At 35.5% G+C, this 14,981-nt stretch overlaps 1 protein-coding gene across 2 annotated transcripts in view; it reads right to left on the bottom strand.

Moving 5' to 3' along the window:
• Positions 1-5,097: 5,097 nt before the first annotated feature.
• Positions 5,098-14,981, bottom strand: part of SLF2 (SMC5-SMC6 complex localization factor 2) — a 44,315-nt gene continuing 34,431 nt past the window's right edge. For both annotated transcript variants that reach the window (XM_036735002.1, XM_036735001.1), the window contains exons 16-20: positions 14,831-14,959; positions 11,698-11,772; positions 9,562-9,648; positions 8,426-8,494; positions 5,098-7,508 (exon numbers count right to left, since the gene is read on the bottom strand). In XM_036735002.1, coding sequence (XP_036590897.1) covers positions 7,473-7,508; positions 8,426-8,494; positions 9,562-9,648; positions 11,698-11,772; positions 14,831-14,959 — 396 coding nt within the window. In that variant the 3' untranslated portion in view covers positions 5,098-7,472. The remainder of the gene's footprint in view (positions 7,509-8,425; positions 8,495-9,561; positions 9,649-11,697; positions 11,773-14,830; positions 14,960-14,981) is intronic.

Consider the following 14,981-nt stretch of genomic DNA (forward strand, 5'->3'; position numbering starts at 1 on the left):
AGGGTGCAAAGTGGCCAGAGCAATGGGCTTGGAGTCAGGAAGACCAGAGTTCAAATCCAGCCTCAGACACTTACTAGCTGTGTGACTATGGCCCAAGTCACTTAACTTGTCTCATTTTCAACTGTAAAATGGGAATGCTAACAAAACCACCTACCTCACAGGGTTGTTGTGAGAATCAAATGACATAATACTTGCAACCTGCTTAGTATGGTGTCTGGCCATGTAATAGGTGGTTAATAAATGTTTGTTTCCTTCTTATCTTTTTTTTTTAATTTAAGAAAACCTGCAATTTCACTGCTTGATAATCACTGACGAATATTTGACTTGTTAGGGGAAAATAAGGCCTATTACTGGATCTGATTGCAAAGCCAAGCTTTATCCTACAGGGAAAGGAAAATGGTTATTAAAAACAACGTCCTCCAGAAAGCTTTCCTTGATCGCTACTTCCTCAGCTTATTTCTTTACCAAATCCTTTTAGTCCTTACTGTCTCAATCTTTTAGATGGAGAGGTAAAAAAGCACTAGACTGAGTCAGAAAGGTTGGGTTTTAGTCCTAATTGTGCATATGAATCAGTTAATTCCTTTGGGCTTGTTTCCTCACCTGTAAAATGGGGAAAATACCTAACATTTCTCTGGGACCATACAAACTGTTCAAGGGCCTTTTCCCACAATAGGTCTGTAAGGTAGGAAGTGTAAGCACTGTTCCCATTTTACAAGTATAGAAACAGGCTCAAATGCCAAACAGTAAAAAGTCAAATGGTCACCTGCTCAAAAAGAATTCACAGAAGAACTTGAAAAAGACTTTAAAAAATCAAATGAGACAGGAAAAAAAAGAACAAGAAAAACAAGATTGTGAAAAGAAAATCAACCAATTAGAAAAGGAGATCCAAATTCTTAAGGAAGAAAATGACTCCTTGAAAATCAGAATCAGGCAAGGGGAAGTCAGCAAAGTTATAAGAGATCAAGAAATAATAAAACAAAAGATAAAGAATGAAAAAATAGAAGAGAACATGAAACTTCTCATAAGAAAAACAAGTGATCTGGAAAACAGGTCAAGAAGAGAAATCATTGTAATAATAGGACAACCTGAAAGCTATGATCAAAAAAAAAAAAAAGAATCTTGATATAATAATACTAGAAATAATTAAAGAAAATTGTCCTGAAGCATTAGAACAAAAGGGGAAAGTAGAAATAGAAAAAAATCCACCTGAAAGAGATCCTAGGAGGAAAACTCATAGAATTATGGTCAAATTCCAGTTATTCCATTATAGTCAAATTCCAAAACTCCCAGCTCATGGATAAAATATTACGAGCAACAAGGGGAAAAAAATTTAAATATGGTGGTGCCACAATTGGAATCACACAAGACCTAGCAGCAGTGACACATAAAGACCACAGGTCTTGAAACACTATATTGAGGAGCAAAAGAACTGGGGTTCTGGTGGAAAATATCATACCCAGCAAAGCTGAGCATAATCCTGAATGAAAAAGAAATGGACATTTAATGAACTGTCAAACTTTCAGGACTTTATTTAAAAAAAAACTTTTAACTTAATAGATCTGACATACAAGAGCCAAGAGAAATATAAGGTACATACTAAAGACTAATTTCGAGGGACTCAATAAGGACAGACTGTTTACCTTTTATGTATGCAAAATGTAAAACGTATGTCTAAGATTGTTATTAATAATTAGGTTGTTCATAAGAAAGACTGAGGTAGACCTGTGTATGATGACTTTAAAAAGTAAAACCATTTAGGAACAGCTAAAAAGAGTAATTATTTTATACAAATGAAGGTGGAAGAACTGACACAGAAGAATTAGATGGGGGAGGACAGCTGTTAGTTGGAAACCTACTTTCACTGGGAATGGGTTCAAGAGGAAATACACACACACGTATAAAAGTCTTCTAAATTCAGAAAGAAACAAATTGCTAAAGGGATAGGGAGGGGGGAGAGGATAAGGGGGGGATCTCTAGAAGGGAGAGTGAGGGAATAGTGAGGAGGGGTATAAAAAGGTGTTTAGACTAAGAAGTAGAATTTCTAAGGGAAAGCATGTTTATATATGTATGTGTGTTTACGTATGTATATACTTTATGTACGTGTGTATGTGTATCAACATATCCATATGTAAATATAACTACACTTAATTGTAGCCTTCTAGCAGGAAGTGGGGCAAAAGAACAAAAGAAAACAAGGAAGCAAAAAAAAGATGGACAGCTCTCAACACAATGCGTAGTATTTATTATACAGGCTTTCTTGAAATGGAAATTTATTGCTATATAATTTTCATCTTCTCATATTCTGCTGTGCACATGAGATGTTTTTTAAAAAAATCTGTATTTAAGTTTATAATGTTTCTTTTTCTTTCCGTATTGTGTATTTAAGTTTCAGTAATTTAATAAAGCAAAAATATGCCAAAAGTTATATGGTAAATTACCTGAGCCAGGATTTGAATCAGTTCTCTTGCCATTACACCAACTCATGGACTTGTTGGATCATATGAAAAGGCTTTGAAAATGCCATGTAAGCAGTCAAGCATTTTGAAAGTGAGGCTGTGTTAAGTAACTTGTGCTTTCTTACCTTTAAAGCATTCTTCATTTAGGTTCTGTCTTCTCTAAGAAGGCAGAATCTTGGTCTTAACTCTGCCCTGATCCCATCTCCACCATACTCCCAGGGTGGGAACAGAAACCCATGAAACTTTCCCAATGATTCTCTAGAGTGGGAAAAAAGTACAGCAAAGGCTTGTGGGACAGTTTCCCATTCCCAGATGCATTTTCCTTTACCATTTCCCTGGGCCTTTTATTTTGGGTTGTTGTCAACAGGCAAATCACAAATTTTCAACTTCTTTCACGGCTGTCAAGTTTAACTGCTTCCTTGTGGGGGTTGTCTTGATTACAACATTCTCAGACATTTCATTATCATTCACCAAGTTTTGCTTCTTAAGACTTTCTAGCTCTAACCAGTCGCTCAAACTACTCAAGGTTACATTTTCAAGTTTGCCTCTCTGAAACTTCTGAGGGACACATTAGTCAGCAAAGTGCAGTGGCCAAAACCCGAGTCTCAGGACACTTCTATGGGACTCACTGTGACCAACCATTTGTTGTCCTCTTTCTGCATCACAGAGAATATACGATTCCTCATAACCAAAGACGTATTTATTTGGGCAGTTTGCCCCCAAACTCCTGACAACTACAGGATTAAAACACATTCTCGTGTTAACATGAGATTTGGAACCAGTAGGTTCATATAAAAACACACCTGCAATTCTCTAATGCCCTCTCTTTAGGTGCCTCTAATTTGCCTGTGAGAAGTGTTTTGATTGATATGTAGTAGATGTCTTCAAATGCAGACATGTCAACTGTCAGAGCTGTTGTGAAGGGTTTTTTCCCAAGATTGCTGCCCTCCTCTCTTAAGTCTGCTAGGCAATCAGGAGTAAAAAAACTTACATTTGGGCATAGGAATCTACTTAAGGGCATTGGGGTCTCTAGTAACTATATCTGGCACCTGTGTGATCAAACTTCTTCCAATGAGTGTATGCCAATAGATTGTTCCTTTCAGCTTCCTGTTAAACAGCAACTCCTAGAGTAGTAGAAGGCCACTGGAATTCTGATACTAATGACTTCTACCCCAACACGTCTTTCTTTTTCTGATAATTTTGGTCATACACTCTGATCTAGGGGAGATGATCAAGCACAGTGGTTGAGTAAGGATGAGAGAAGAAAAACAAGAACTGACAATGTCCAGGGGCACAAAAATATTTTCGCTTGGGGATTACTGGAAACTAGACTATAATATATGGAAAAACACAAAAATGCAGTGTTATTGCAAAAATAACATTTTTAACATGTCTGTATTTTCAACTTGCCCTCCCAAGTCCCAGAAGAAACACTACCACAATACATAGAAGAATACGGTCAAGAACTGAATAATTCAAAGCAAAAGGTGGGGTTGTAGGATGAGATAACACACACACACACACACACACACACACACACACACGGGTGTGAGAGGTATGGAAGCAGTTCAAGTGGCTACTTAGCCCTTAATAATTACCACCAAATATTAGAAGCTCAAACTGGAAAAAATGAAGCTTTAAAATATCAAGTAACATACTTAAAGGATTTTAAACACAAATACAAAACCTTCATAAGAAAGAGGGAAAAAAAGCTCTTTTTTTTCCTTTTAGATGCCCTTCTGGACAGTTGAATTAGTGGGTAATCAGGGCTACAGAGGCAGAGAACAATGAGAAAGAAAACCGGTGATTAATAAAAACCCAACCCCTATTTTCAGCTCCATCTGACTTGCCACCTGAACCCTGTCCCCAGATCCAGATATATAAAACCAGGAGGCCAAGAGCACTTCCCAAATATTCCTGATATGTTAGCGAAGTCCCATGCACATGGTTATTTCTTTGTCATTAAACCTTCCTGTACTTTAAAAAAAACAAAATCAGCTCCGTCCCCCGGCTTTCATGAATTCAAGTCCCAACTAAAATCCTATCTTCTGAATGAAGTCTTTCTCAATACCTCTTAATTCTGTCCTATTAATCTTGTTTCTAGTTTGTTTATACAGAACTGTTTGCTTGCAGTCTCCCTCTTGAGATCCTCAAGGGTCAGGATTGTCTATTGTCTCTCTATGTAACTTTCATTAACTGTTCTTTCCATCAACTATATTTATATTATTTATATTGACATAGGCTTCAATTCGAACATCCATCAAAAGCACATAAGGTTTGCAAGCACTGTGCTAGCCACTGATCTCAGGGCTCTTATCAATAGATAATACTGATTCAGTTACCATTTTCTACCTGACACATGACTTCTGCAAATGAAATTTAAACACCTTTCTTGTGATTGAAATGGTAACATCAAATACATAAAACCTTTCTAACACATCCCAACCTGTCACCTAGTGTTTTCTGACAGCTCCACCACAGCCAGCAGGAGACAATGTACAAATGCCAATACCGGTTAATGGATTTTTCACATACACAGATATATTCATTAATATGACCTCAGTAAGAGGAAGATATATTTTCTATTAACCACTACAACAACAAAAAAAAAGTTAGAAAAGTCAGTTACATATAAGCAAAATCATTTTTCAAATAAATGTCTTTATTTTCAGTTTGCAATATGGACATTAAGTTTAGAAAATTATATAGTGTAGTTCCTGGCATGGTTAATCTTACCAAACAAAACTAACTGGGACAAACTTTGCTTACAGACTGGTTTTACAATGAGTACTTCTTTAGGAAGGTTTGTCTTAGAAACAATCTTTCCAGTATCACTATTATATTCACTCTGCACTTTCAGCAAATTCTGATTCTTTGTAAAACGTATCTTGGGAGCACACTCAAGCAAGAACTGTGGTCTCAAGAAGACAGGACACAGGGCAGTACAAAGGACACTGTTTCAGAAGTCCATCAGCACTGGCCCTTGATGCTTACTACCTATGTGACCTGGGAGTAGGTTCCCTCCTCTGACAAATGAGGGGGATGGACCAGATGGCCTCTGAGGTCCTTTACATTTTATTAGATTCATGATCTCGAGACAACTACATGTTAACTCTCCCATAAGAAAGAAGGCCTGCTTCTTAAGGGCGGATGTTACTCTGTGCCTTGGTTTGAAAGTCCTTGACTTAGCACAGTGCCTAGAATATAGTAAGTGCTTAATAAATGTTTGTTGACTGATTTGGCAGGTAAACTGAAGAACTACTTTAAAACAGGATCCAAAACTTTCAGTAATGGAGTCCTACATGCACACTAATATAACATATCATGACCTAGAGACCGAAGTGAAGCTGCTTGTTTTAGAATTAAGACTGTAATTTTCCCATTTGCCTTTAAAAAAATGAAATATGCAACAATCCTTCCTGCTATAGATGTCGAAGTTTAAAAATTTTTATTTTTATGAGAATTATTAAATAAAAGTTTACCAAAGTGGTTAGAAAGTCACAGGTCTGGCAGTTTTTGTGCCTTAAATGCAGTAAACAATAAAGGGGAGAGCTATTAAAAAAAACAACACACTCCCAAACAATCCAGCCTTCCCTCCCTAAACTATCTAATCCAACCCTTTTAATGAACATGACAAGAAAATATTTACATGCCTTAATTACACAAAAATCACAGCAATCTATTTTATACTCAGGAATTTGTACACTTTACACAATAGTCAATGAGAATATATGAACACTTACAAAATACACATAACATGTCAAAAGATATGTGTGTGTATATATACATGTACATGTATATACACATACACGCATATGTCCAGCATCAGTGAGCCTCTGCCCTTTGGCCAAATCTAAATAAACCCTTTCATTTTTTCTACTAAAGATAGACAGTTTACAACAAAACCTTGAAGAAGTAGTAATATTGCCAGTAGACTTAATAAGGAGTGTGTGTGTGTGTGTGTGTGTGTGTCTGTCTGTCTGTCTGTCTCTCTCTCTCTCTCTCTCTAATGAGGGTGACTGAAGAAATGTCATATAGGTTTGATTCTTGGGTGAATCCAAAAAACCCTATTCTACAAAGAAGGTGGAACTCAGTCTGTGGCACAGAAATGTTAACTGCCCCAGTGCTTAAAATAGGCTCTAGTCACTTAAACCACCTGATTTCTTACAGATAATGTTTTCTTCTCCCATGCCTTCATTTGTGGGGACCAAGTATTTTTCCAAAAGATATGTGTAAAGAAAGAAATCTAGTGTCCTGGATTTTTTGTTTGGATTATTCTGTTTCTATTCTATTCTGACTCTAATGACACTCCAGATAGAGCTATATCACCAAAGTTAATAATTAAAAACATCTAGTTGGCATTCAGTTTTAGGAAATACTCATAGACACTGAGGTATTAGAAGAAACCCTTTCAATTAAACTAAGTGTCAATAGTTTGTTGCTATCAAAGGTCCTTTGATAGTAACCAGTAGTCACCAGGACAATAACAGATTATCCTTTAACCAAAGGCTAGCATCAAAGTGTGTTAAACATTAAGAGCAGCCTGTGGTTTTCAAGTGGAGTGAATTGTTCTCCAGCCCACACACCTTATAAGTAATCACCATCCAGAGTTTTACAAAGGGACAGCAACATTCATGATCTTGGCAAATCTATCCAAACTTCTTAGCACTTCAATTCACAACTTTGGGTAACTTGTCAGGGCAAGATAAATCAATGATTTGATGGTTTTTTTTTAAAGTACATTCATACATGACACACTATATTATCAGATGTATGTTCTCCTCCTAAAACAGGAATCAAATTCTAGCTTTAGCATCTCCTGTAAAGGGATCAGACAATCCCATCCAAGGTTCATACTTTACATTCTCTCGTAGAGTCTGGATTGAAATGGCACATTACTTGCCTGTCTCCCCATGCAAATGTTTCTATGTAAGTCTGAAACTACATTTTCCACATTTTCAGGAAAGGTTCTTGTCCTGTTCAATTTCTCTTGGGTCAACATTTTAGCTATTCCAATTAAGAATCTGGTACCCAGAAGTCATGCAGCTTTCCCTAAAAAGAAATGGGAAGGTGAGCTTAGATCAAGTCATAAGACTACTGACCAGACTAATTCTAAACAAATTATGTTTTTTGAAGAGAAAGATCAATGCAATAAGTGTTGTATTATATTGCCTCCTTACAACTTTAGAGTAATTAGTATCCATAACCAAATGGTGGTGGTCTAACAATGAAAGTACATGCTATGAGTAAGGACATTAAGAAAAATGCTAAGTGGATTAACATGAATCTTTGGAAATAAAATACCCATCTCTATCAATGCTATTTTAGTATATGTACTGGTGGCCTTAAAAAAGAAAAAAAAACCTTATCAGAAGTTAGAAAGTAAGAAAAAAGCAGTTAAAACACTTTACCAATTATCCCACGAGAATACTGGTTAAGTATACAAACGCCTTTCTCTATAAGGAAATGCATGCCTTATTAGGTCATCTAATTAAGAATAGCAGCAATATTAAAAGCATCTAAACATCAGATAGCATGAGCTCACTTTTCCTTAGTCATTACCTCTGAAGATTCCCTTCTGTATTCCCAAGATTTCAATATAATCTACACGTACTTAGATAATCTCACACCAGATAGGTAGGCATTAAGCAATTATGGCAAGGCTTCTTTGAGCAGAGCTTACTACAAAGTCCTAAAGGATGATCTTCATAAAAAAATCCTTTCAGTGAAATGCAATTTAAATGCATCTGGTTTTTAATACACACTATTTGTATTTTCAGCAACACAATTTTAAAGAAGTGTTCCCTTATGCACTATTCCTAAAAACCCAAAAAACCCTGATACTATGAATCATCATTTAAGTAATATGCTATAACAAAGCATAATATAGCAATATATTATATTCACATATATTCAAAGCACACTAAGTATTCAGTGTTAAGAAAAAGAACCATATAATGAAAGGTTACCTGAACAGGCCGAGAATTTTGGATCATTTCTTGCCATTTTCCTTGTATTATGGCAACTAAATCTATTACCTTTAAAACAAAAACAAAAAACTCATTGATATAGATAGCCTTGCTTGTGGGAGGTGACAGGTCTCCCAGGCCACCAAGCTTCAGCATAAGAGGGTTCAAGCAATTGCATTTTCCATCTTGGCTCTTTCTAGTACTAAAAGCAATCCAAATACTGTGGCTTTTTTCTCTCCATATTGAGAACATACATGTTTAATCAGTCTCTCTACAGACCAATGCACCAGAATGAAAATGATGCATTCTTTTAAATCCTTGAACCAATTAATATTACTGTTTGTTAAATTATCACCTGAGATACAACTATTTCTAGAAAAAATTTTAACTGCTTAAACAAGGTTAATGTTATTAGATAACTTTTTGTAGCTGTCTTTCAGTTCAGCCTCTGGAATTCAACAGATTCAATTTCACTTAAATAAGTTGCTATTTTTTCTTCTGGTAAGGTTTAGAGAAAGCATGAAACTTGTCATTTCAGCAAGACCATCCTCTGAAGCAATTCCTTAGATCATTTTTGTCACTCTCCACCCTGAGTAAATAAAAGAAGGGCTTCTGGCACCAACTTGGACTCAGACCCTCCACTTCAAAAAAGCCGCTGGGTGGTCCTCTTTGAACCTGTCTGTCAGCAACAACCCTAAGGTTCTACGGGCCAGTAACTCTAGTAAGTGTTCAAAAGAATGTGTTTCTGAAACCAAGGCTTTCTATTCTAGTACTAAGAGCTACCACCAACAGGTATTTGAAAATCTGTAATTCAATACAAAAATTCATATCTGTGTACTAAGTTGTTTATTTCACTTAATAAAAGTGTACTAAATTCAAGTGATCACTGCTACACTTGATAGACCTATCAGTTAATTTAGGATGTGAAAGTTATGCACATGATACACATTGTCACATAGTTTCAGACTATCCAAAATACAAGAGACAACAAAATATTTGGTGAAGTAGCCACTAAACATGGATTTAGGATTCAATATGCCTTAAATTATTAATGAACTTATATATATATATATACACACATATATTTTTTTTAAAGTGTCTACTACCATTTGGTAAGAAAGAACATTCACACTTACCTTTGTCCTATGAAAAAATCTTGTGTCTTCTCTGATACAGCATTTTATGTGCTTCTCCAGAGAACTACAGAGCTGCAGCAAATATTTCTACGTGAAACAAAGACAAGGGACTTAACTCTGAAGCATCAAAAACTATTAAAAGATGCAAAGTTACACAGTTAGCCAGACCAATTGACAATCATTTTCAAATCTATCATCCCCCAGTTTTCAATTTCTGATGTTAATCAACCAAAACAATCGTACCCTAACTCTGTCCTATCAGTGACGGCAGGTACTGCCAACACAATAGGACTATTATGGTTTCTTATTAGTTAATATAGAAAAATAGTCAAAAGTAAAAGTGGTAATTCTAAATAGCTCTTAGCCATGGAGGCTTTAATGAAAAGTAGATCTAGAGCTTAGAATAGGCGCTGAATTCCTCAGAAATATGAGAAGTATTTTAGTCCATTCTCCAAGGAATATCCAAGCTTCAATAGATGACCTGTTTTCCTCCAGAAACAAAACAAGCTTTTATTAATAAAAGACCTATGATACTGAATTCCTTGGGAAGTTAACTTTAATTTCTAAGTTAACATTTTTTAAAGAATTTGATAGTGCACACAAACACATTAAAGACTGATGACTGTATTAGTTCATCGTGCTTGAGTCAGGAAAGTGAAGAGATCGAAGTTTACCAAGCTACTGTGGATACACTTGTTTATTTTTGTGAAAATCAACATTTACAAAAGGGCAAAGTCCATTTCAACTAGATCCAGACTTTGGTTAGTCAAAATTTATGAACATCACTCTATTTGCTTGAGATAATCATGTGTTATATCTCACAACATTACAAAAATAGGTTCAACTTCAGTGTTTTAAGGAAAATTAACAAGTACTATCAACAGGATACTAGTTACAAGAAAGTAACTTTTTTTTTCCTGTGCATTTATTTTTAATTTTAAAAAATATTTTATTTTTCCACAAATTATATGTAAAGACAATTTTTAACATTCATTTAAGAAAACTGAGTTTCAAATTTTCTCTCTCCTTTCCTCACCTCCCCCCTCCCAGAGACAGTAAGGAATTTCATATAGCTTATACATGTTCAATCTCAGAATGTTTTTAAATGCATAAAAAATATAAGATTACAAAGAAAACCAATTATACTGAAATAGTTACTTTTATTTTTTTAAGTTTATAGACTCCAGGTTAAGAACTCGTGCTCCATGCTATTTACTCTCCTTTTCTTTCATTATTTTATTTTTTTCTTTCTTGTGGTTTCTCCTATTAGTTAACTCTTCTTCACATCATGACTAATGTGAAAATATGTTTACTATGAATGTGTAAGTAGAGCCTATATCAGACTGCACAGGGGAAGTGTATTGTTAATGTATTTTTGCTTAATGGAAAGCTCTTCCTCATCCATTAATAGGCCCATGTGACCTGATTAAGTCACATGGAAGCCTAAGTCACACGAGCCTGCTTCACAAGGGTTGTGATGCCCTCTGGCTCTGAAGAAGTGTATATATGCTCTGAGGTTAGCATTTTGCTATGGGGCTCACTCAGGGGCAGACTGTCGACGTGATGTAGCCAGATGAGACTCTGGGTAGTGATGAAGGAGCCTCCCGGCTTTGAAAAACCCAAGTGTGGATGCTTCTCTCTCTCTCTCTGATAACTATGTATGTATTGCTATGGTCAGACAGTTAGAAATCCTGTCTGTTGGTCTTTATTTCTCTGTTTATATATTTTCTGCTTGTAATTTCTGTCTGCATTTTCTCTGAAGTTCAGGGTACTGACTTTTCCCCTGAACTAAGTGAATGATATATATGTTTGTAAAATTGTTGATCCCTTTAAAGTTGCTTTCCTTTAGAAAAGCAGATCAAAGAACCTGTGCTAGTAGCCCGCCTGTGTGCTGGTGTTTTTAGTCTTACACCCCCACAGAAGCTGCAGGTAACGTTCTTACAAGAGGGGAAGGAGAAAATTGAAAACTCAAAATCTTATGGAAGTGAATGTAAAAAACTAAAAATAAATTATTTAAAAAAACATGCTCCAAAGCAAAGCCAAATTAAATTAACTTTTGCTAATAGTTTTTCTACATGTGAAGTGAATTCAATTACTCTTCTTAATACTACATTAAAAATATTAAAGATCCCTCACCCTTCGTTGAAAAGGGAACCAATAGGAACTAACTTCACTGACTAAGTGAAGAAGCACATAGGTCAGGTAATATACCTAGAAAAGATTAAATTAATATAATTAGTTCTCCCAGGGAGAAAAAAAGGATACATTTACAGTCGGACAGACCAAAATGTTATTTCTATAATGGACTAAAATGAAGGAGAAAACACACACACACACACACACACACACACACACACAAACGCTGTAGAGGACATTAAATAACAGGATAAATTACTAACTTCTTAACCTATCTACACAATAGGGAGTCACAAGCCTGTATGTTAGGAAGGTTATTTTGAAAGCTGTGTGACAGCCAGAGTGGAGGGCAGAAAAGTCAATTAAGTGACTATTAGAATAGTCTAAGTAAGAAGCATTGAGGTCCTGAACTAGGAGGGTAGCAGTGCGACCAGAAAGAAGGAAATAGATTTGATAGATATTGTGGAGGATGAACTGACAGAACTTGAGAACTCACTGGATGTGGGTAGTGAAGAAGAAGGAAGAGTCAAAGATAACTTTGTGGTTTTAAGCCTGAGTGACTAGGAGAATAGTGGTCTTGTCAACAGAAATTGGGAATTCTATGGGAAGACCTGGTTTATATGTAGAAGATGAGTTCCGTTTTAAATTTTGATAAATTGAGACAGACTACAACCTAAGAAAATTAAATTCATAGGATACTCAATTCTACATTGCCAAAAGATAAAAAATAGGAAGAGACAGTCATCTTCTAATAAAAATTTATTAAGGTTTTTTGCTGATTATTTCCAAGCCTAGACCTCCAGGCTGACCTCTTACCACTCTTTTTTCTTGTCTCTAGGACTTCACATGGATACCCTCATTTCAAACTTATCAGCTCCACTTCTTCATTTTTATTTGTCAGAGTTAGTGACTATATATTTCTAGTCTCCTAAGCAAGAAACCTTGGAAGTGTCAGTAATTCTTTGCTTTCCGTTACATATATTCAAACTGTCTGGTCTTTTAATATCTTTTTCGGAATATTTGATTCATTCCTTCATTATCCATCTCTTCTACCGTCATAGTTCAGGCACTCATATTATATTTTTGCTACCAACTGCACAAGATAGACTAATTTTCTTACAGCAAGGTTTTGAAAGTCATTCCTCTGCCTAATAATCTATAATAGCTGATAAAGTTTAAATTTCTGCCAGACTTTTATGTCTCTTCATAACTTGATGCTCTTACCTGCTCAACCCTATTTCCCACTACACTTCAACATGTACCCACTACCCTAGTTATACCATTTTCAAATGGTCAATCTCCAGCACACAATATGCTCATCTGCCATTCCCATGCTCCTCCTCCTATCTTAAATAATACTTCCCGCCCCAATCACATAGCTGATCACCCATTCTTTAAAAATTATTCCAGCACCTGAGCACTCTTCTTTCCTTCCCTCCTTTCCCCGAATCCCATTATATTTATAGTTAGTAACAAGTAGTTTGAACTTAATTATGTGCTCCTTTTATTTCTTCTAAATATTACCCTTATTTCAACAAGTACCTTTCTTAAAGCAGGACCATAGCCACAACAGAGATTTAGTGTTGGTGGTAGTGGCTATATATACTTCATTACAGAAAGTCTTACTCTAATGCTTCATAACACAAAGATGTGACCTTGGCTTCTTGAAAATTATGCCAATAGAACACAATCTCTGGCAGGTTCTACCATGCTGGAACGACTTTAAGCATGATACTGACAATAGACTATGTCTGTTTTCCAAGGAACAGCACATGTAAGAATAGAAAAGCTAAATCACCATGGTGATGAATTGTTTGGCCATGGCCAAAGACAAACACAAAATGCCAATGTCTTGTCTAGCCCCCTTCTGCTTCTACTGTGATGGTGATCGAGTGGCAGAACAGGAGGCAAGAAGATGCTAGGAATTATGCCTTTTTTTAGATAATCTATAAAGCTTAACTGTTGGTACAGTGAATTTTTCTAGTGTCCAATAAATGGACATACTACCAGAGGAAATGAATTGTATTCATCTTGACAGTCTCACTATAAAAGAAACCAGAAGAAAAAAGAAAGTTGCAGTTAAATGGAAACATAGCTCACAAATTCTTCTTTGAAAAGTAAGAAGCAACAAAAAATTTCATTTCATAAGATGGAATTCCTTTACTATAAGGCTCATGATAAACATGGAAAAATATCACAATCACAGTAACTACAACTTTAGGGCCAATACCTGTTACAGTGGATAGGAAGAGCAATTCTAAAGAACTCCATAAAAACTTCCAAATTAAATCAACATACATGTTGATATTTGGTGATTTCAATGCACAAGTGGGCATACAGGAGTATCCTCCTGAAGATATGCTGGAAGGTATGGTTTGGAAATAAAAAATAAAGAGAGGCCAAATACGCAACCTTATACTTATATATTACAAATACCTTCTTTAAGAAAAATGTTAGAAGTGTTAAACATGAAAAGCATCAAATATAAGAAACATAAAACATTACATTTTGACAGGTAGGAAATGATTAATGTGGGAATCATTCCCCTAATCAGCTACATACAGCTGACCACAAATTTGTTAAAGATTAATAAAAATAGAAGAAATAGTAACAATGAGAAAAAGATGGCTTAAAATTAAATGAACTCCGATCTTACAGCATTGTAATAATAAATGTTATCCATCAAACTGCATGAATTGACTGTGCCAGATTTACAGAAGGAAATCAGCACCTATTTTCTGTTACTCGATTTATTCAAAAATTTCATAGCAGAAATAAATGGAAATATAAGATTCATTTTTTGGTGAATTTCCTGAAATTCATTTATTATCATAAAGCTTAAGGAAGGTCAAACTTCTTATTTTTATGTTCTGCCAGATCATTTAATCTTTAAAAATAAGATTTTATTGATGTCTTATTTTTACATCATTTTTATTTCCATATCTATCCAGCTATCTTCTTTTCCAAAACCCAGAAAACTGTTCTTTACAATAAAGAATTGGGCGGGGAAGAGAACAGTTCAGCTCAACCAAGTCTGAAAGCATGCATAGCATTCCATTTTCAAAGTCCCCCACTTCTGCAAAGAAAGGAGAGGGGTGTATTCTTATTAGATAAATCTAGTCTTAAAACATACCTGTTGCTCAAGGTCTAGACCTAAACAGTCTTGGGTAAGGTTATCCTGCTGTTCACCTGTTTTCTTTGCTATCATCTTCCTTAGCAAATCAGGCTTCATTTGTATAAGGTATTGACAAAGGAGAGACATCTGCCAAGGGAAAGACACAGGG

This window comes from Trichosurus vulpecula, chromosome 8 (genome assembly GCF_011100635.1).
Source record: "Trichosurus vulpecula isolate mTriVul1 chromosome 8, mTriVul1.pri, whole genome shotgun sequence".
Classification (NCBI taxonomy): Eukaryota; Metazoa; Chordata; class Mammalia; order Diprotodontia; family Phalangeridae; genus Trichosurus; species Trichosurus vulpecula.